This window comes from Myotis brandtii, unplaced genomic scaffold (genome assembly GCF_000412655.1).
Source record: "Myotis brandtii unplaced genomic scaffold, ASM41265v1 scaffold1167, whole genome shotgun sequence".
Classification (NCBI taxonomy): Eukaryota; Metazoa; Chordata; class Mammalia; order Chiroptera; family Vespertilionidae; genus Myotis; species Myotis brandtii.
The window spans coordinates 1,364,396-1,387,606 of NW_005354039.1; the positions used below are offsets into that span (position 1 = coordinate 1,364,396).

At 43.0% G+C, this 23,211-nt stretch overlaps 2 protein-coding genes across 3 annotated transcripts in view; one reads left to right on the forward strand and one right to left on the reverse strand.

Moving 5' to 3' along the window:
- YWHAE (tyrosine 3-monooxygenase/tryptophan 5-monooxygenase activation protein, epsilon) overlaps nucleotides 1-3,798 on the forward strand; it is a 37,964-nt gene extending 34,166 nt beyond the window's left edge. Inside the window, exons 6-7 of one of the 2 annotated variants that reach the window (XM_014529499.1) lie at nucleotides 925-969; nucleotides 2,864-3,798. In XM_014529499.1, coding sequence (XP_014384985.1) covers nucleotides 925-932 — 8 coding nt within the window. In that variant the 3' untranslated portion in view covers nucleotides 933-969; nucleotides 2,864-3,798. The remainder of the gene's footprint in view (nucleotides 1-924; nucleotides 970-2,863) is intronic. The other variant, XM_005858323.2, reaches the window with a different exon arrangement.
- A 13,110-nt stretch (nucleotides 3,799-16,908) lies between these two features.
- Nucleotides 16,909-23,211, reverse strand: part of DOC2B (double C2-like domains, beta) — a gene marked incomplete at its 5' end in the record, with an annotated part of 28,350 nt that continues 22,047 nt past the window's right edge. The window contains 3 exons of the mRNA XM_014529700.1: nucleotides 16,909-19,990; nucleotides 20,496-20,592; nucleotides 21,600-21,681. Of these exons, the coding sequence (XP_014385186.1) occupies nucleotides 19,854-19,990; nucleotides 20,496-20,592; nucleotides 21,600-21,681 (316 nt within the window). The remainder of the gene's footprint in view (nucleotides 19,991-20,495; nucleotides 20,593-21,599; nucleotides 21,682-23,211) is intronic.

The window sequence follows — 23,211 nt, forward strand, 5'->3', positions numbered from 1 at the left end:
CTAGTGAAATCTAGTTGCTTCAGATCCTTTTTACTTTGTAAATTATCTTGTTAAATTTGTTTGAAACACACCAATTTTCACTTTATTATAAAATACTAGGAATTATGAAACATGCTAGTTAAAACAATAGAAAATTCAAGTAGTATCTTGACCTTTTATTAAAATTAACAAACTATCTGAATTTATAAATTGTTGTGAGTACTAGGAAATTGCTAGTTTTGCTAAAAGGTATAGCATTACATACGAATTATTAAATTTGTTTTGTGACTTAGAATCAATGCTGAAGATAGGAGAATTGTGGTGATAGAATTGGTAGTTTTCCAGGATGTTACTTGAATTTAGAGTAAGGATTATATAGATGGTTTTCTCCTTTTTTACTTTACTAACTAGGAAAAATTGTGCCAAACATTTGAATTGAGGATTTCTAAAGGAAAAATATGTGGTTCACAAGCTTTTATTTTTATACACTTTTATGTTTTATGATTGCAGAATATGTTATGTCTGATTGTGTTGGGACATAATTCTTTAAAGGTATCACAACTTTTTCTCATGAGGCCATTTCAGTCCTTTTTTTCTTAATCTGTGATCAGAGAGGACTGTTTCATATGCAAATCCACAGAAAGGAAATGTGTGTTTTCTCTGCCTCCCATTCCTCCTCCAAAATCTAGAAACAGTGGGCAAAGAAATACATCCAAGGAAAACTTTTCTTCTGCATACCTTTAAAAAGGATATTATTTCATCCTCTTTAAAGGTAAAAGAAAAGGAACAGTATTTCTTAGAGTGAAGTTTATATAAAGTAAAAAGACCAAAATCTGACTCTCCCTAAAAATCATTGTTTTTCCTTTGTCCTGCTCTCTTGGTTTATTTTTCTTGTAATGTTGCTTTCATGTGATTGTTCTCCCTCCCTTTCTCCTTGCACTATAGATTCCTAAAGGAAAATCCAACTCTTCCTTTCCTAAAAACTACTTTGTAAGTCATTATCATGGCACAGTGAATTCTGCTTTTAAGTTTTGGTTCTTCACTAATCATGCTTGCATATCATCATCCTGTTGCTTACAAAACTGCCTGTTGTACATTCCAGGATGCAAAACATTCTAAGATAATTATGATCTGCTACTCTCTATCACCTTTGGTTGGGTGTGATTTATGTGACAATATTTTTATGCCAAAGTTACTTGGAACTTTTGGCAAATCTAATGTTTGCTTGAGTGAATTAGAGTGTGCTCTATTGTCGTATGTTAACCATATTTTGGCGCAGCATATTGCTGTTTAAAATGTGAGTGAATGTTCCTATCATTTCCTAAGTTTGAATACATTATTCTTGGGGGGGAAGAATAGCTGGGTGGTCCATCATTTCTTTCCTCAGTAAATGGATATTTTTGTGTTTTGCATGTCTTTTTCTGTACATAAGTAAAAAATCTTTATGTCCCTCAAGTACTTTTTAGTCACATATCTATGTTAAAGATTTTTATCACAAAGGAAAATTGAAATGACAAACTAAACTTTACTTAAACGTTATTGCTCGTTTATCATATCAATGTCTTTAAGACTTTTAAAAAATTCTAAGGGTAAATGCTTTATGTCTGTAGGCAATCAGTGTTAGTGTTATTGTCCATCCTAATTAATTTAACAAGCAGTATGAATGGATGTCTGAACTGTCATATTATGATTGTTGAATCAATTCATTGATTTTTTCAATTTTGATTCAAATTAGTAATATGTAAGAATTATAAATGGTTTGTTAACCCCTAGAGTGCTGGGGAGCGCTCCCGCGCTCCTCCTGTCTTTCGCCAAAAGTGCCGGGAGCGCTATCACGCTCCTCCTGCAGTGTCACTATTAGATGCTAGTAGTTCACTCTTTATTGACAGATGGCACCTAAGTGCAGAAAACAAATGTAGTAAAGGTTTCCTTAAGTTTTTGAATATGTAACTTCATTTACTTGCGATTCATATTTTTTTTCCCTAAACTGCTGTAAAATCAGCAAAAATGCCTTGGCAATTTTAGCATAGTTCCTAGGATATTGGTTGGCACTCAAAGGGTTAAAGCACAAAATGTAACTTTTACCTGTTTTATTTTTTAGCTAAAGTGTGCATGCTTCTTTATTATGGCTGACCTGTTTAATGCTTGTTAATAGATGAATAGGCTGGCTTTCTATTGCATGTCCTAGTGCAGTTGAAACTCTTCAGGCTAATTGTCATGTTCAAGGGGAAAAGAAAAATGGCATGAGAGAACTGGTCCAAATGCCCTTCTTTAATAACCTCAGTGGTCTGGTTTGAGTGCTATTTCACTCTGAAGTGAGAAATCTGGTTATGGTTTGGTATATGATTGGCCAAGATACAAAATATAAAATATTTACAAAAGCAGAATCCTCTCTCTAAAACTGTAGAAGGCCTTTGGAACATTTTACTGCTCGGTTTTCTTTCTTGAGGCATTTCTGATATGAAGCTTGTGGATAAATTAGATTTTGCAAAAAATTGTAAAATATATTCCTGATTCTTGATGAAGTGAGGTTATTGAGAAAAGGATATTTTGACACGATATACATGAAAGCTTGAAAATCATTTTAATAATGTGGTTACCATGGCTGTCTACAAGAGCTTATTGAGGGTAAAAACATTGATTTTTACTGTGTGTCAGTTATTTTTTTGATTCTAACTATTGACCATTTAAGATTTTGATCCAGCAGCACCTTTTGGCTTAGGCATCTCAGGTATCAAGGATGGTAGAAGTTCTTTGCTTGTCTGTGTGTTTAATACCAATTGTAGCAAATGTAAAGGGGTCTTTTTGTTTGGAATGATACCTTTGTTTGTGACCATGACAGCCTAGTCAGTATGAAATAAGTAACTGTTATTCTTCTTTGCAGGTGAAGAGCAGAATAAAGAAGCGCTGCAGGATGTGGAAGATGAAAATCAGTGAGACATAAAAGCCAACAAGAGAAACCATCTCTGACCACCCCCACTCCTTCCCATCCCACTCCCTCTTGGAAATTCCCCCATTGTCACTGAGAACCACCAAATCTGACTTTTACATTTGGTCTCAGAATTTAGGTTCCTGCCCTGTTGGTTTTTTTTAAAAAACAGTTTTCAAAAGTTCTTAAAGGCAAGAGTGAATTTCTGTGGATTTTACTGGTCCCAGCTTTTAGGTTCTTTAAGACACTAACAGGACTGCATAGAGGCTTTTTCAGCATTACTGTATTGTCTCCTGCCGGATGTGGCAAGGTCACCATTAGAAATGGAAATTACATTTGAAAGCCATTAGACTTCTAGGTGAAGCAAGCATCCAAGAGAGAGGTTAATCACACTATAGTGGCATATGTGGTATCATTTTTCCTTTTTCTAATTGTTTAAATTGAATTTTATACCAATGTTTAAGATTAATTGGGTGTTAGCTTGAGGTGGTTAAAGGTTGTTTGGGGAGTTTGTTGTAATGGTTTTGCTGTAAAAAGTATTCAAACTCTGCTGAAAAGCATGGTGCTGGTAACAGTTCAATAATCCGTGGCTGCTCATTCTTGCCTACTTTTACTCTCCCTCTGAAGCAGGTTAGCGTTGAAGGTGGTATGGAAAAGCCTGCATGCGTGTTCAATTCTTTGTTTCTTCTCCTTCCCTCTCCTTGCCCCCCCGCCCCCCCTCGCTCGCTCAACCTCTTTTGTTCAGTATGTGTAACTTGAAGCTAATTTGTACTACTGGATATCTGACTGGAGCCACAGATACAGAATCTGTATTGTTCTTACTGAAACACAGCATGGAATTAACATTAAACTTAAATAAAACAAACCTAAATTAAAAATGCCAAATATTATTGCGCCTCCATCTTTTATCTTTTTAAAATAAAATCTCTAGCCTAAACACAGTGATATTATTTGCCTGAATGTGAAAAGGTCTCTTTTTCTTTCATAAATCACTTGTCTGTTTCTCAAAAATGATGTATATTTTTGGAAAAAAATGACTTGTAACCTGGCTGTAAAGAACATTAAGTAGTCCAAATCAATTCATTACCTATCCTGTCTTTAAGGATGTGGCAATCTTGTTATTGAGAGAAAACCTGCCACCCAAGGAAACGAATGAGGTAGTTAAAAGAGTGATTATTGGTGCAGGTCTTTAGAAAGATCCCTGTCACAGATGGGAAGACTGCAGAAAGGGGACACTGTCCTATAGCTGGTTAGGAAAGGTGGAGTTTTTCAGCTCTAGGTTTAGTCACCTTTGAGGGTCAATTGATTTCTAGAGAAACTCGAGTTACCATTGTAACTTGAAGGCAGTTAATTTGTGTTTTAAATATTCTTAGTGATTTGATTTGTAAAAAGTTCTATTTATTGATTTAAAATTTTTTTTTATTGATTTCAGAGTGGAAGGGAGAGAGAGAAACATCAGTGATGAGTCATTGATCGGCTGTCTCCTGCACCCCCTCTACTGGGGATTGAGCCTGCAACCCGGGTATGTGCCCTTGACCAGAATGAAACCCGGGACCCTTCAGTCTGCAGGCCGACGCTCTGTCCACTGAGCCAAACCAGCTAGGGGTATTTATTGGTTTTAGAGAGAAACATCAATTGGCTGCTTCCTGCATGTGCCCCAACTGTGGATCGAACCTGCAACCTGGGTATGCGCCTTGACAGGGAATTGAACCCACCACCATTTTTTGTTTTTGTTTTTTTTTTGATGTACAGGTGATGTTCCAACCAACAGCCACACCAACCAGGGCTGATTTGAAAAAAGTTTCAGACTCAAATGTTTTCTAAAATGGTAGTGCCAGTAATTGGGTTGATACCTATGCTTGGGTTCTGGGATGGCTGGCCAGAAAAGCAAATCTCCAATGTTATATTTTGCTTTTAGGAAGATGAGAATGAACTTAGGTCATTCTAAGGGGACGTTATGGAGTAAATCATAACTTCTAACTTGGCTCCTGCCCCAGACAAGTGCCACGTAATAGTTTATAAATCAGCTGCTATGCTCTTGATCCTAGGACAATAGAGAAGAGAGAACATGCTGAAAAACTGGCATAAAGATCTTTGTTTTGAAGATTGTTACAAGTTATAGTTCACAGGGATTCCTGGTAAAATTCTAAGATGGACGATTAAAGGAATTGTGATTTTTTAGAGGTGGTGATTCTTAATGCAACCTGGATGAGCAAACTTCAACCCTATCTTGTTTTATATATCATAGTTACTAGGCTTATAATTGATATTGACAATAATTAGCTAACTGATTATTAACTATAGACTGGGAACTGTGCTACATTAAGATGTATTTGCAATGTAGCACATAGGTGGTGATAATTAGGTGAGCTGTCACTTGCATTTTGCAAATAGGAAAACTGAAATAGGGAAAAGTTGAACTTGCCCAAAGCTACAGAGCTGATAGTAATCAAGCAGGATTCACAGGTAGGTTCTTATGACTAAAGAGCCCATGCTCTTAATCGTTAAGCCATTCTACCTTTTTGTTCTGTATGAAAACTCAGTGTTTTATTGAAACAATTTTCTCTATCTTAAAGTGATCATTTAAGATATGTATATTTTAACATTTCTGAGGTAAGCATATGTTTTGCAATTGAGATATCTCTTCAAAAGCTATAATCTTTTAATCATAGAATTAAAACAGAATGTAAACAATAAAGGGCTCTGAGGTGGCTACTGTCTAAAAAAGAAGAGTCAGGAAGGCTTATTACCTAGATTAATTTTTTGGCAATTTGTTTTTTATCTGTAGCTTAATTTATAAGTAAGAATTAATATTTTTTACAGTTGGAGCAATTCTGATTTAGGTTAGCTTGGACAAGTGAGTAATCAGTGGTTATAGGTTGTCAAATTGCCTCAGTGCTGTGACAGTTTTCTAGAGAACCAAAGTCTTAATACCTTCAGGTCAACCTCATTTTTAGCCACTTTTGGTGGAAATATTTCTAAAATACATTACTTTCTAGCTTTTTACTGTCTTAGTTACTGCTTTGGGGAAGATCTTAGGTTGGTACTCTTGCACCATCAGCTCACAATGAGGTTTTAGTTAAGACTTGCTATGTTTTAGGAGGGCTGCAGATTGCTTTTCTTAAAGTTCTTTGAATTTTAGACATTTGTATCTCAATTGAAATGACGAATGTGTACTTGTACAATCTGGACAGTACAAATTATGTCCAGGGGCTTCTGTCTAAAGCTATCATTGGCCGTTTTTCCAGTTAGACCTAATCTTCTGGCACTCACTTGTCACTCATGCTTCCATCCCATTTTGCTTGGTTTTGGGTCTTCTACAAAGACCTTTTGCCACTTAAAATTGTGGTGCTATAGCAGATAGGGCTTACTTCAGCACCTTGGACTTCTTTCTCATTAATTGACACATTTGTGGCTATGCTTAAACAGGCCATAACACCTGTTGAACACTCAGAATTTGCTTTCAATAGAATTATAGGAACAACCTTTAAAAACAAACAAAAAAAACCCTTCATTTGCATTAAAGAGGTGTAAGCTAAAATGAGATGCTATTTTCACCTAGGCAAAGATTAGGTTATACTGTTGTGAGGATGTAGAGAAACATTGTTGGGATTTTTTTTAAGTAAGTTGTTTTGTTTTTTTTAAGTATAAAAAATACATTAGAAGTGTAAAATTAATGAATTTTAATAAAGTGAACACAACATTTAGCTACTACTCACATCAAAAAATAGAACAGGACCGGTATCTAGAAGACTCCCTGATGCTTTCTCTTGGTGATTACCCCGGCAACTAAACCAGTATCTTGATCGCCGTTGATTAGTTTTACCTGTTTTAGAACTTGATATTAATGGGATCATACAACTTTCTCAACTTTGTATTTGTGGGGTTAGTCCATGTCATTACCTAACAGTAGTGTTTTTCATGACTATAGTATTCTGTTGTGTTAGTATACCACCATGTATTCTGTGGATGGGCACTGTGTTATTTTCAATTATTGGATGTTACAAATAATGTTACGGACATTCCTGTACATGTCTTTTGGTATATACATGTATACATTAATGTTGCATATCCCTAAAAATGGAATTACTGGGTCATAGGGAATACATTTGTTCAGCTCTAGTAGATGCTGCAAAAACAGTTTTCCAAAGTGGTACTGTTTTCACTACTGTCCTACCAGTAGTGAATGAGAATCCCATTTCTTTCACATCCTCACTGGCATTTGATATGGGTCACTATTTTTAGCTGTAGCATTCTGGTGGGTTTGTATAGTAGTATCTCATTCTGGTTTTTGCATTTTCCTGGTGATTAATGAGATAGCACTTTTTAATAAGTTTATTGGATATCTGGATATTTTGTTAAATACTCAATTTTGCCTGTTTTTCTGTTGAGTTGTTTTCTTAATGGTTTTTAGGAAGTACTTATAACTTAGAAAGTATATCTTTGGAGTTGTTATTACAATAATCTTCCATCCTCTGCCCTGCTTTTTCATTTTCATAATGTCTTTTGATGAACAGTACTTAATTTTGATATAGTCCAATTTATCCATATTTTCCTTTAAGGTAAGTGCTCTGTATGTCCTATTTAAGAAATACTTGCCTACCCTAAGATCATTAATCTTTTATGTTGTTTTTTTTTAAAGTAGTGTTTGACCTCTCATATCTTGATCTAGAATCATCTAGAGTTTTGTTCATGATAATAGGGAGTTGTTAAAAATATTATTTTTCTCTATAGGTTTTCAATTGATCCAGCACCATTTATTGTTCCATTGGTCTATTTGTCATAGTGCCATTGCAGTACTGTAGGTTTGAAATAACTCAAGATCTGGTAGTGTGAGTCATCCAGTTTTTTTGTTGTTGTTCAAGATTGCGTTGGTTATTCTTGGCACTTTGCATTTTTTTATACATCTTAAAACCAATCAACTTGTCAATTTCAATACTAGGACAGTAACAACAAAAGTATTTTGATTAGGATTTTATTGACTCTAGAATAAATTTGAGAACATCTATATAATTATGTCCTTTAATTCATCAACATTGTATGCCCCTCCTTATTTATATCTTTAATTTTTTTTCAGTAATGTTTAATGTTTTGTAGTTTTCTCTGTAGAGGTCTGGTTCCTTTTTGGGGGATTATTTCTAGTTGCTTGATTTTTAAAAGTTTTTTTATTTAAATATATTTTTATTGATTTTAGAGAGGAAGAGGGGGAGAGAGAGAGAGAGAGAAAGAAAGAGAAAGAAACACCAATGATGAGAGGGAGTCATTGATCGGCTGCCTCCTGAGCCCACAACTTGGGCATATGCTCTGACTGGATGCAAACCTGGTTCATAGGTTGACGCTCAACCACTGAGCCATGCTGGCTGGGCTTTAGTGTTATTTTAAATAGTTCCTTTTTTAAAATTTTCAAATTGTTGCTACTTACATTTCATGACCTTGCTAAATTAATTCTAAGTTTCATGTAGGTTCTGAGAGAGGCTTTTTAAGAGGATTATTTGACAATATAAACATTTTAAATGCATGCACCCCTTGCTTATGTGTGTGTGCATAGAAATATATGCAACATATTTTCATTTCAGTATTACAGTAGCAAATTAGAAATAACCTAAATGCCCATCAATCATGGTACATCCTTACTATGTATACTATGTTGCTGTTACCAAAAAAATGAGGTAAATCATTTCTGCTAATATAGAAAGATGTCTGCATATGTTAAATGAGAAAAGTAAGATACATAACGTATTATGTGTAAAATAGGAAAAATATTCTGTATGCATACTTGCCTATCTTTAGAAAATTTCTGAAAGATACAAGTGTTTTCATTAAAAAACAGCTTTATTGAGGCATAATTGACAAAGTGCATGTATACAAACTATACAGTTTAAATTTTGGAATATGTATACACCTTTAAAACCATTATAATCATGACAGTCATTCACCATCAAGTTTCCTTGTTGTACTTTGTAATTTCCTCCCTCAGCCCCCAAGCAACCCACTAACCAGCTTTCTGTTATTTTACCTTAGTTTGCATTTTCTGGAGTTTTATATATATGGTGCATAGTATATTCTTTGTAGGTGTGATGTCTGGCTCCTTTCACTCAACATAATTGTCTTGAGGTTCATTCATCTTGTGTGTATCAATAGTTCATTCTCTTTATTGTTGAGAAGTATTCCATTGTTATGATATACCACAATTTGTTTATTCACCTACTGATGGACATTTGGGTTTCCAGTTTTTGTCTGTTATAAATAAAGCTGCTATGAATGTTTGTGTACAAACAAGTCTTTATGTGGGCATATATTTCCTTTTTTGTGTGTATAATAGGAGTGGAATGTTTGGGTAATGTAGTAGGTGTATATTTAGTTTTTTAAGAAACTGTCAAATTGCTTGATAAAGTGATTGTACCATTTAACATTCCATCAGCAGTGTCTGAAGCTCCCGGTCCTCCTCATGCTCTCCAGCACTTGCTATGGTCAGTCCTTTAAAATTTTCCATTCTAATAGGTGTATAGTGGCATCTCATTGTGGCTTTAATTTGTATTTCTTTTTAAAATAAATTTTTATTGATTTCAGGAAGAGAGAGAGAGAGCGAGAGAGAGAAACATTGATGAAAGAGGATCATTGATTGGCTTCTTTTTGCATGCCCCCTACAAGGTATTGAGCCCACAACCTGGGCATGTGCCGTTGACTGGAATCAAACCCGAGACCTTTTAGTTTGCAGGCCCATGCTCTATCCACTGAGCCAAACCAGTTAGGGCTTAATTTATATTTCATAATGACTAATGATGTTAAGTATCTTTTTATGTGCTGATTTGCCATCTCTATATCTTATTTTGTGAAATGTGATAATAATGAGTCTTTTGATTCATGAATAAGGTATCTCTCTAACAGTTTAGGCCTTCTTTAATTTCAGCAATATATATATAGTGTTAATCTTCACCGAGGATATTTTTCCATTAATTTTTAGAGAAAGTGGAGGGGGAGAGAGAGAAACATATATGTGAGGAGACACATCGAATGATTGCTTCCCGCATGTGCCCTTATCTGGGGGCAGGGGATCAAGCCTGCAACCAAGGTACCCTTCAGTCTGCAGGCTGACGCTCTAAGGATTCAGCAATATTTTTTAAAAAATATATTTTATTGATTTTTTTTACAGAGAGGAAGGAAGAGGGATAGAGAGTTAGAAACATCGACCAGCTGCCTCCTGCACACTCCCTACTGGGAATGTGCCCACAACCAAGGTACATGCCCTTGACCGGGCTCGAACCTGGGACCCTTGAGTCCGCAGGCTGACGCTCTATCCACTGAGCCAAACCGATTAGGGCCTCAGCAATATTTTTTACTCTGTCTTGTCAGATTTATTCATAAATATTTCATAATTTTTGATGTTTGTGTAAAAATTCCCGCTTTTTAAAATTCAATTTTTGATTGTTCATTGATATTTGTATATTAATCTTGTATCCTGCGACCTTGCTAAACTCACTTCTTAGTTCTAGTAGTGGTATTTTGTAGATTTCATCAGATTTTCTTCATAGAGAATCATATTGCTTGTGAACGTAGAGATTTAACTTTTTCTTCAGTCTGGAGAATTTTTGTTTATCTTGCCTGATTGCACTACCTGGAACCTCCAGTAGTACAATGTTGAATAGAAGTGGTAAGAGCAGACATCCTTGTATTGTTGCTGATTTTATGGAGGAAAGCATTTTCTTTCACTTTTAATGATGTTAGCTGAAGTTTTTCATTGATGCCCATTACCAGGTTGAGGAGTTCACTGGTATTTTTAGTTTGCTAAGAGTTTTTCTCAGGAATGGAAGTTGGATTTATCAATGCCTGTTTTGCATCTAATGAGATGGTAATATGGGTTTTGGTTTTTAGTTTGTTAATATAATGAATTACATTGATTGCCTTTTGAAGATTAAAACCAATCCTGTATTCCTGGGATAAACCTCAGTTATGTATTATCCTTTATATTATGTTTGGATTTGATTTACTAAAATTTTGTTTAAAATTTTTTTTATATTTATGTTCATGAGCCTATTCCTGACATTTCTGGGGTGATGAAATGCTTGTTAATAATACCAAATGTTTTTCTTCTATGGCACTAAGAACAAGATAAAACAATTGACATTCATAATAGATCTTCAAGAAGGAATGGAAGAACACTTGAATGGTAAATATGAAGGTAAATATAAAAGACATTTCTCTCCCACTTTCTTTAAAAATCTTGTGTTTAAAGCAGATATTAGGTCTATATTGTTAATATGTAGGCACATCATTTATATGCTGACTATAGCATAAGAGGCAACCAAGGGGTGGTAAGTGGATCCATTTGATTGAAGTTTCTTAAATATTGCTTGATGTAATGTAATATTAACTCTAAGAAGACCTTGAGAGACTAAGGATATATGGTAATTAATACTTAGGGCAAGCATTAGATAAAAATAATTCAAAGAGGTATAACTAAAAACCTGTATCTAAGAAATATTTAATCCAAAAGAAGGCAAGAGAGGACAGGATCATTTGTGCTGCCAAATCTTTCAAGGAGATTTAAAGCTCAATAGACCTAATTTTGACAGTTGGGAACTTTTATTTTTTTATGGCTGCCATTTAGAAAAGAATCCTCTGAAGAATTCATAGACTTGTTCAGCAGATTATGCCATTGTGCTTTGAAACATTAAAGTCAACATTTAAAAATATGCCCAAATAATTTCCTCAAAAATATTTTGCTGAGTGAACTGATATGATATATTTCAGCTACCATCCATTGCCAGTGAGATAGAATTTTCAGTTTGGTTTTAGCCAAGTAACTGCCTGATATAAATTGTCTTCGGAGTAACAGCAGAATTTAGATCTCATTTACAATAACCTGGATACAATTCAAAACTATGCATCAGAAGGAATGTGAAAACATGATCCATAGTCCAGAGACTATCAATGATGGATGTCCCTAAGACATGTAAATTAGCAAATAAAACTTTATTGTTCTTGTTTTCCCACAATAGTAGACGAGGATTTTAAAGCTGCTATTATAACTGTCCAAGGATGAAGGGAACATATGTCTATGGCAAATGAAAAATTTTAGCAGAGATATTGAAACTATAATAATAAGCCAGGCATTTTAGATCTTAAAAATACAATTATCTGAAATAAAAATTAGTTTGGCAAATGCTGAATAAAAAGAAAAGTTTTAGAGGATCAGTGAACTTGAAGTTAGCTCAATAGATATCCAATCTGTAGGAGAAAGAGAAAGGTATATATTTTTAACAATGAGCACAGCCTCATGGGACCTGTGAGATAATATCAATATTAAAAAAGTTCTAGTATACTGGAACTAAGTGTAGTTCCAGAAGGAGAGAAGAGAAAAAATGGGATGGAAAACTTTTAAGAATGACAAAAATTTTCGCACATTTTGTGTAAGGCAAATTTACAATTCAAGAAGCCCAGTGAAAATTAAGTAAAATAAACAACGAAAATGAATATTTTAGCACGTTATAATCAAACTGCTGTACGTCAAAGGAAAAACACATCGAAAACAGCATGCATACATATTGACAAATAGATGAATTATATACAAGGGAATAATTCAAATCACTGACTTTTCATTAGAATAACAGGAGGCAGAAGACAATAGAACAGCAACATTAAAGTGCTCAAAGAGAAGAAAGCTGACCCAGAATTGTATATCTAGTGAAAACATCCTTCAAGAATGAAAGTGAAATAGACATCTATACATAGATATATAGGCAGTCCTTGGGTTACGTCGGACTTGATGTATGTCATTTCGTCGTTATGTCGCCATCTCCCATTTATTTATAAAAAAAGTTCCGTCATTTCGACGTATGTACATATATGCTTTATGTGTTTTATTTAATTACCACAAGTAAAGGTCAGGAATTGTTACCTTCTAAATTTTTTTTACTGTTTCACTTCATTACTGCTGTGTATGTGCTCCATGTGTGACGTAGGTGCTTATGTAGGTGGGTTCCGACTTACGGTGCGTTACATCGCGCCATAGGAATGGATCTCCAATGTAACCCGAGGACCTACTGTGTGTGTGTGTGTGTGTGTGTGTGTGTGTGTGTGTGTGTGTGTGTATAAGCCTAAGCGACCATTCGACTGGTAGCTATGGTGTGCACTGACCACCAGGGGGCAGACGCTCAACGCACAGGCATGGAAACATGGGACAGACTGATGAGTGGAGCGGGAGGGTGGAAAGAGATTAACAAAAGATCTATATGCATACTAGAGGATTCATGCACCGGTGGGGTTCCTTGGCCTGGCCTGTGGGAATCGGCCCGAAACCGGCAGTCTGACATCCCCCGAGGGGCCCTGGATTGCGAGCGGGTGCAGGCCAGGCAGAGGGACCCCACCGTGCACCGGGCCTCTAGTTTTTAGATAAAAAAAACTAAATGTGTGCAGATTTCACAATAGGAAGGCTAAAGAAAGTTCTTTTTTAAATATGTTTTTATTGATTTCAGAGAGAGGAAGGGAGAGGAAGAGAGAGAAAAACATCGGTGATGAGAGAGAATCATTGATCAGCTGCCTCCTGTCCAAAACCCAGGCATGTGCCCTGAATGAGAATCGAAGTGTGACCTCCTGGTTCATAGATCAACACTCAACCACTGAGCCACACGGGCTGGGCTAGCCTTTGCTTTTTGAATGGTTTCTGCCCTAGCATTCTGCAGCACTGGTCTTTGGCTTCTGCCCCTTCTTTCCCTTGGCTGGCACCTCTCCTCCTTTCCCACTGGCTCAGGGACTTATTGTGAAAGACATATTTGACCCTGTATGCTTTGCCCACAGCCATGGTTTTACCATGTGACCTCACCCCTGGCCCTTCTACTCGAGGCGATGAGTAGTAACCTGGAGCAAGCCATTTCTCTCTGGAGAAGCTAAAGTAAGAGGACAGAAGACATTCCCAGGTAGGTGTGGGGAGCCAAGCTGAAAGCCACCCAGACAGGCTTGAGGCCATGCCATTTTGGATCATTTATGGGTTGATGAATTAGCTGAGAAAGTGAGTGCTGAGAGAGGCAAGAGGATGGAGAAGGGTGCAGGGCAGTGGAGAGGAGAACCCCGGAAGCTCTGAGAGATCTTGGTTTCTCAGTTTTCTGATTCCCATAAGGCAATATTTTTACACTGGCTCACACCTGGCCTCTGGGAAGCCACACAAGTGCTCCCCAGCTCCACATCTCCAGATCTTGCCTTGCTGGGGCCAGGGGACACACACAAAGGATACTGGGGCTGTGACAGATGGGAGCCCATTGGGCCAAGGTGAGTACTGCATTGGGTCAAGACTGACAATAAGGACCCTGAGGGTGAGTCCTGGGAAATCTTTCCTGGCAGAGCAGGCCATTGCTAGTTCTGGGAGCTTGGAGGCAAGTGGGGCACAACCTGTAAGGGACCTGGTAGGATCCGGGAGTGTTCTACTAGGCCTGGCAACACCAACTGCTTCATCCAGCATCATATTGTGGAAATTAGAGTATGGATTCTGGAGCCATAAGGCTTGGGTTCAACTCCCAGATCAGCCCTTAATTATCCTTGAGCATGCTACCTGTTTTCCCACCTGTAAAGTGGGGATTAAAACAGTATCTCATAATGGTGAGGGTTAAGTGAGTACATTTAGAGCAGTCTACATGTCTTACTGAGAGGTCTCTATGTGTGTTATTGCCACTAGTGTAACTCTGGGACCTTCTCTTAAATCCTTTTTATTTTCTTAGAGTCTTTAAGGACTCCCTACTGAAATAGCACAGGAACAAATTGCCTGCCCCCAAATGGTCCTGTTCTCTCTTGGTGCTCAGGGACAGACATATGGGGTTGCTCCTTCATTGTGGTGGAATATTTAGGGGGAGAGCAGAGTCTCTGGAGGACGCTGCCCGCCATAGCTTGTGCTGGAGCACCCTGGGGAGTCGGGGACAAGCAGTGCCCCGGCCAGGTCTCAGTGTCCATAGAGGGCGGTGCTGCTCCTGGAAACCACACGTGCCTGTCCTGCTCCTCACCTGTCCCTGCCTCACACAGCCCAGGCTGAACTCGGAGCCTTCTGTCAGTCTTGCCCTAAGTGCACCACCTCATTTTGCACCCATCTTTAGACTTGTTCTGTACAGTTTTCTCGGCTGGAAGATAGAGCCTAGTACAGTGCTTGTTTATGCACCAACGAATCTTAGCCATCAGGATTAATACTGCAGCACTGGCTCCACCGGACAATGAGTCTGCTTCCCCATTCCCATTGCTGCTGGCCCTGGGTGTTGGGCACACGCCCCTCCTGGTGTAACTTTTTCTAGACCTCTCTTCAGCCCTTGCCTGGAGCACTCTTCCTGGGGACTGGACACTAGGAAAACCATATCTTTGGCCATCCTGAGCTGTCCCCCGCCTTTGGCTTTCCTGACCCCCGCCTGCCTCTGCAGCTTTTCCCAGGCCCATTCCCGCCATTCCTTTTCTTTCATCCTCAGCCCCCGTCAGGCTTCCTTCTATTTCTTTCTCCGCCCAGTCTTCCTTTCTCTCTCTCCTTTCTTTCTCTCCTCAGGATAACCCTGTGGTCCCTGGGTTCCTTTCTCATCTGTACTCCAGGAATCTCTGGGGTTAACAGGAGTCCTGTGCACTTATCTGTTGGGCTTAGACCCAACATATAATCACATGCTCCAAACACATGGATGTTTCCTTTCAAACAGTGTTTATGGTGGCAGCTTTCATCCATTCATCCAGCAAAGAGAGGGCTACTCCATGCTCAGTCCTGGTGTGGAGTAACTGGGGTAAATAAAAAAGATGTGGCCCCAATTCTCATGGAGGTTAGTGAGGGGAGAAAGAGATGAGCAAATATACAAGATGATTTTGTTAAGTGCCATGAAGAGAGAGCAGGGTGATGTGGGAGAAAGTGACGGAGGTTGTCAGGGCCTCACAAAGAGGTAACACTTGAGTGAGACTTAGATGATCAGATTGCATCAGAGGACCAGGCAGTGTTTTTTGTCAAAAATAACAGGTTCTGACTCCGGTTAACGTAAGCAGAGAAGGAATGCACTGGAAAGGTATCAGGTAGTTCAGAGAAAGGGTGGGAGGCCTGGAAAATTAGGCCGGCACAGAGGCGGTTGCTAAAGGAGGCTGGTGGCCAGAACCTTGACCAGAGTCATCATCTCAGCAGGCTCTGTCAGGACCCGGCTGCCACTGCTCTGGAGACCGGACACCATTAGACTTGGAACCCTGGACTCACTGGCATGCCACCACGGGAGACCTCCAAACAGGGACTGATTACCTGCCCCACACACAGGTTTGTTCTCTACGGGGTGGCCTGTTAGAAATGAAGTCAGCTTCCTTCTCATGTAGAGTGAAAGCCAGCCTTTATAAAGTCCTACTTGGTTTGGTCTCCTGTACCCCTGTGTCCTCATCTATCGCTCTTCCCTTGCCCCACCCTGCTCCAGCCACATGGGCTATTCCTCAGTCACTCCAAGCTTGCCCTCACCTATAGGGGCGCTGGCTGTTCCCTTCACTTAGAATACTCTTCCCCAAGTACACCCATAGCTCCCTACCTCACCAGCTCCAAGTCTTAGCTTAGAAGTCATTTCTCCAGAGGCCCATCTGATCTCCCTATGTAAGCCCAACCAATCTAGCCCACATGCCCATTTAAAAAGATCTTTGACCATATCATTATTATACTTACTGTTTATTGATTGTCTTCTTGACGAATCTGCTCTAGGAGCCTAGACCTGGGACCTAGACTAGTGCTTGGCATTAAAGTTAACACTCCACAGCTGTTTGTTGAATGGGTCACTGACAGTGTGGTATGCTGTTCCTGGTATAAAAAGTCTTGGGAAGCATGAGTTGAATTCTGGTTCTGTCACTTACCAGAGGTTCAACCTCTCTGAACCTCAGTTTTCTCATCTGTAACATGGAAACCTACCTCAAATGAATTCTTGGTGAAGAGTAAATGAGAGGAGGTGCTGAATAAGCTCCAGTTGCCATTTTCTCATTCTTTCCTGCCCACCTGTTCAAATCTATTAAATGATCTCCCAAGCCAATAGGATTGCAATGAATGTTTCCATTTACTTTGGATTATATGTCATTACAAATATTAACAAATAAGACTTAAAAAGGACACCTTTGGGTAGGTCAGACGAAAGTACAAAAATTGTGTGTGGGGCTGCAGTTTAAGGACGGTTTCTGCAGCCATCACATGGTAGCAAAACAGTGTTAAGCAGTGCACGAGAGTCTGTGTCGAGGACAGCCAGAGTCCATGCATCGAGAGGTTCTCAGTAGGGAAGGAACAAAGACTGGACATGCACGGGCCGGGAGGTGCAGTTCCTCGCTCTCACCCCTAGAGGTCAGGAGGTTACCGCTTCAGGGTTGGAAGACTGGCCCGTCCGGGATTGGCTAGTGCTGGCGTTGGGTGGGTGGAGGCTAGGAAGGGAGGTGATGGAGGTGGATGCAGCGCATTGGGAGACCCCCTGGTTACTGACACCTGACTTTGAAATGACATTTTTTTCTTTTTTGGTGTCAATTTCCCATCTTCGTAAATCTGATGGATCAGAGGGAAGATGCCAGTTTGGGGTCAAAGGCAGAGCTTTGCAGCTTCTCAAAGAGCTTTTTCTTTAACAGAGATACAATCTGCAAGTGGTCTAGAACAGCGCCAGGGTTCTGGTGAAGGGTCTGTCACTCTCTGGGGGCCCTCCTGCCCAAGGGCCCCACCCTTCACTTGGGATGGCTGTGCTTCTAGAAGCCTTGCCTCCTGTGGTCGGCTGGGACCATTGAGGGTCAAACCTACCTACCCTTTCACAGCCTGGGGCAGTAGAGGGCCCTGGACTGGGTGCTAGGAGTCCTGGGTTCTTGTCCCAGCTGAGCCTCGGTTTCCCTATGTATCTGATAAGGAAGTTGTACTAGGTGGACTCACAGCCCTTTCTAGCTTTGCCTTTCAGCATTTCCGTGTTTTCACAGAGGCTGAGTCTGCTCTCTGAACAAGGCCCTCCAAAAGACAAAGTTAAGACGATACCCAGAGCTCACCCAGACACAAGGGTTGTGAAGATTCATTAAGACAGTGCACAGAGCCTTCTTAAAGATGGGAAAACGAAGGTTCCATGACCAGCCAAGCTTGCCAGGTACTGTGTGGGGGCTGGAGTCCCGAGTTCCCTGCAAACGGGAAAGGGCTGATGGGCACTTGGTGGGATTCACATCATCACCCCAGGCCTCAGATGGTGGTGTGCTTTGTGTTTGCAGCAGAAGGTCCAACCCCTGTGAGCCCTGCTGCTACCGTTGGTGTGTGTGGGCAGCAGGCAGGGGAGAGCCCTAGGCTGGCAGCTAGCAGGAACTCATGTGCGAGCCCAGCATCCTACTTTCCCTGAAGTGGTGTTCAGAGCGCTGGGCTGGGGGTGGGACAGGGGCCATGGAGCCTGGTCTGCCCCAGCTGTGGTAAGGCTGCAAGGCCTTTCTCTCTCTGGGTTCCCTCTCCCATCAAGTGCAGTGATAGATTGAACACAGAAATTCCTTGGTTATGCATTTTTTTCATCCAGAATCCCTGAAGGCCCCTTGGTAAGCAGGTAAAGTCTGGGGCTTCAGACTCGGGCCCCAATCCTTCAACCCCTCTTTGGAGACCCTAACTCAGGGTACAGACAGGCCACAGGCAGGGTGTCTTCCTCTTAGCTTTCCTGTACTGCTGCCCAGTATTCCTGAGAGGGCAACCATCTGGGGTCCGCCCACTGCAAGTCCCAAGGCCTTGGGGGGGGCGGGGGGCAGAGGAAGAGAAGTAGATGTGGACAGGAGGAATTTTTGCTTCTTTTCATGCAAAACAAGGGGCCCTTTTCTGTTCTGACTACAGCTAATCTGATGCTGGGAAGAACGAGAGGCAGGGTCCATCCTCTAGGTTCCTCAGGAGGAGAAAGATCAAAGGTGGGCGAATTGGGTCTGAGGATTGAACTTGACCCTGCCCCAACATCAGTTTCACCACAGGGCTTCCGTCACTTCCCCCACAGCTAGGAGCCCAGGCTGGCCTGGCCACCAGGGATGGGGAGGGAGCAGGGCTGGGCACCATCGTGCCTGGGCCCCAATCCTGTCCTCACACACCCTTCCCCCAGAGAAACCCTTGAGTCCCTCATAGTGCCCCTGGCCCAACCACCATTCTCTCCCCTCCAGGTCTTTGCAGACCATCCCCACTGCCTGCACTGCCCTCCCTTTTGGCTGCCTGACACTCCACTACTCTTCAAGGCCTTGCTGCAGCATGACCTTCTCTAGGAAGCCCTCCCAGCAGAGTCCATAGCACCCAAGGTGGGCCAGGCTGGCCACAGCATTCCTCACTCCCCACTGTAATGGTTCATTTCCAGCTTCCCGATTAGAAGGGAAACTCCCTGAGGGCAGGCCCTGAGTTTCAGCCATCCCCAGAGGCTTGTGAAATAATTGAGGGAAGTATTTGCCAAGTGCCCATGTTCATTAGGAGTTCTGGGAAATTCACTAGACTCCTGGCTCTCAGGTTAACCTTTTCCCATCTGCCCAGGAATGCCAGAGATGAACGGATGTAGTCAGAGTCCTGTCCCCAATCTCCTCCCCCAACACCCTCTTCCTAGTGTCTGCCTCAGGAGTTCTCACTGGACCCACCAAGGTGCCCCTGCACTCCTGTTCTCTTAGCCCTGGTCCCCTGTGCCTTACTGCTGACCTTGAGTAGGGTGCTTCCTCCTGGACGGCCCCGGCCCCATCCCTGGGGTAGGTGCTGAGGCCAAGCTCCTCTCTGCCTATCTCTGGCCCTGTCAGGCCCCAGGGGTTGAAAGCAGGTCGGGCCCTCTGCCCTTGTCCCTCGAGGTGGCTGGGTCCTCCATAGCCTCCAAGAGGGGGCTGCAGTGGTTCTATGTCCGAGCAGGTGTCCTGGATCTCCCCCATCGTGGGGGCCGAGGCCCTTGGTGGCAGCCGAGGAAGCCCAGGGCCAGGCCTGTGTTGGGCCAAGTGACAGGCAAGGTTGGGTACGGTGGCAGGTGGGGGCCGGTCAGTCGCTGAGCACGGCCCCAGGGAGTTCGTTGGTGAGCGTGTGCCAGCGTTCGATCCGCTTGTCCTTGTTCTTCAGGCAGTCAAACCAGTGCTTTAGGCGCTCGCCCTTGGCATTGATGCCCAGAACAACACCGCCTGTAGGAGGGAAGTTCAGGGGGCAGCCAGGGGCCTGGGGCAGGTGCTCTCACGAGCCCATCCCTCTGGAACCAGTGTCCCGCTCCCCTTCCCAGGTTCCATGACCTAAGGCTGGACTCTGCACCTTGCCCACGGGGCTCTAAGGGTGGACAGTGGTCTTACCGCCATGCCACACTCTTGGCCCTCAAGATCAGGGCCCGGGACCCTGCCCTTCCTCTACCCAGGACCAAGGGAGGGAGACAAAAAAGAGCCAAAAAGGGCCGGGGCAGCTCTACTGTGTGCAGCCACCAAGCCCACAGGGATTCGGGGCTACAAGGGCTCAGAGTCCAGCCCGAGGCGTGGACCATCACCACCTCTCACGCCTGCTCCACCACAGACTCCTGTGTGACCCTCCCGGCCTGTCCCTTCCTCTGCCACACGAAGCTGGGCTGGATAATGTCTGAAGCTCCTCGTGTGGGGGCAGGTGGTCTGTGAACCCAGATTGCTCCAAGCCATTTCCTCTTACCAATGAAATCATTGGATTTTCCAATGTCGTAATCCCAAACGGTGACCTCCAGGGTCTTCTTGGCCAGGTCCCCATGCTTAATCTCATAACAGAACTCCTGGTGGCCAGAAGGGGAGAGTCAGGGCTAATGCCACATGGCCAGGGGCGCTCTGAGGTATGGGGAGGGCAGGAACCGAGGGAGGGATGGGTGAATGGAAGGTGGTCAGTGCCTGGTGGTGGACAATGGTGGCTTCTCATCCATCTTGTCCACGTATGCCTGAGAGCCTGGCCGGGGTCCTCAGGGTCCCCTTCACTCCAACCCACCTGCCCCTTTGACACTGAAGCCTCTCTCTCAGGATTCCCAGGGCCTCCTGTTGCCAGATCAACTCACGTTTGCCAGCCTTGGTGTCCTTGACTTCTCTTGGGTCTGGCTCTGCTGACCACTGGCTTCCATGGTGCTCTGCTCTCTGGTGCCCCCCTCGCTCTCTGGAAGCACCGCCTTTGCCTGCCCCCGCATTGCTCAGGCTCTGCCTGAGGCCCCTGTGCTCCTCGCCCTTCTCTCACTCCTCGCCATGATCATGTCTCCCCCAGAGCTTCTCCATCTCCCTCACACCTCCCGCTCCACTTTCTTTTTTTTTTATTTTAAATATATTTTAATGATTTTTTTAGAGAGGAAGGGAGAGGAATAGAGAGTTAGAAACATCGATGAGAGAGAAACATCTATCAGCTGCCTCCTGCACACCCCCTACTGGGGATGTGCCTGCAACCAAGGTACATGCCCTTGACCGGAATCGAACCTGGGACTCTTCAGTCCACAGGTCGACGCTCTAGCCACTGAGCCAAACTAGTCAGGGCACCCGCTCCACTTTCAACTCCACATCCAATGTAGCCACAATCCCGTCAATTCCACCCTCTGAAAATCTTTCTAGGCTGCTCCCTCCCCTCCGTGTGCCTCACTTCGGCCTGGTTCAGCCTGGCCGGAGCCTCTCCCCTGCACCCCAGAGCTGGGGGCTCTCCCGTAAGCGTCCCCCCGCCCCCCGCCCTCCCGCTGTGACCCTTGAGAACCCAGTCCCTCCCAGGGAGAGAGGGGAGAGGACCTCCTGCGGCTTCACCCACCCCTGGTACCTCGTTGAACTCTGGGTTCAGGGTCTTCTTCTTGACTGCTGTCTTATGTTTGGATTTCTTGTCCACATCTGGCTTCAGATATCTGGAATTACAACCGATGGATAGGCAGGCAGGGGTGGGGAGAAGCTGTGGGTACAGATGGAGCCAGCAGGGCTTGGAGAGGAGCACTTTGTCCTTGGAGAGATACTCAAGGCCTCCCCATTCATCCTAGTCCTCAGAGTCTCCAGCACTGCTCTGTGGCTAAGGTGGGCGGTCAGCTACAGCGGAAGCAGCACGGGGCTCCCTCTGCACCTGGAGCCTCTATCCCTCCAGGAGAGAGGATGTTCCTTGTGTCTGCAAGTGTAATGTTCACAAAGCTCACATTCCTCACCAGGAAAACATTTTTAGCAGAGTCAATCCCTTGTTAGAGCTTTTTTCTTTCTTTCTTTTTTTTTTTTTAAGAATAGCAGATTTGTTGAGCTATAATCCACATACTATAAGCTTCATCATTCTAAGTGCAAACTAGCGGTCTTTGGTATATTCCCAGAGCTGTGCAGCCATTGCTGCTACCTTGCTGGAGCTCTGAGAAAGGAAAGGCCTTTTGGGCAGCAGCAACAATGCTTCCTAAGGGAGAGGGCAGCTGGGCTGTGAACCAGCTTGTCCATGGACATTAGCTCCTTAGACTCTGGGACCTTCATCTGAGGCTCAAGGGGGCAGAGGGAGCTGCTCAGCACAGGACTGGTGTTCAGAAGCCGGGACAGGAAGCGCAGAACCTCCCCTTTACAGAACCTCTCACCCTGTTTCTATAGATAACTGAGGAACCATTGCTCTGCCCTTGCTGGAGGTACTCTGGGGTGAGGACCACGTCTATCTCACCCACCACCAGCTTCCTGGCACCCATCTCAGTGCCTGGCACTGGGTAGGTCAATGAACATCTGTTGAATGAATTACTGAATTCCTAGAAGTGAAATTACCCACTCAAAGCCACACACGTGTCTTCCTTCATTTTGCCAAATTGACCTCCAGAAAGGCCATACAGTTGACATGCAGTGCCCCTGACAAAGTGGAGTACCATCACCTTAAAACCAGCATCATGGCAGAGTGAGAAGACTTTTGTTTCTTCCCTTAAATGTATAACAAGTTGGACAACTGTAACTCAATAAAGGATCCCCTGCTCAACACAAACATGCTTGAGAGATTCATGCCTCTGAAGGTGGGCATACTGGAGTGAGCAGGGAGGCGGGCAGGGGAAGGACAGGGACGGTAGCCACAGATGCAGTTTGGCGCCTACCACAGCTCCAGAGTGGGGCAGAAGCAGTGTTCTCCCAGGAAGAGGCACCCCTCTCCTCCCCCGCTTCCCATCACAGCAGACCCCGGTAGAAGTGCTGGGAAGTCTTAAACGGCACAGCAGGGCCAACAGCCATTGCTGGCAGGGACTGGGGCTGTGGAACGTGAACTTGATTCCTCTCCCCCCCTGCCCCCCCGCTTCCCATAGCAGACCCCGGTAGAAGTGCTGGGAAGTCTTAAACGGCACAGCAGGGCCAACAGCCATTGCTGGCAGGGACTGGGGCTGCTGTACGTGAACTTGATTCCTCTCCCCCCCTGCCCCCCCCCCCCGCCCCCCACGTGCACA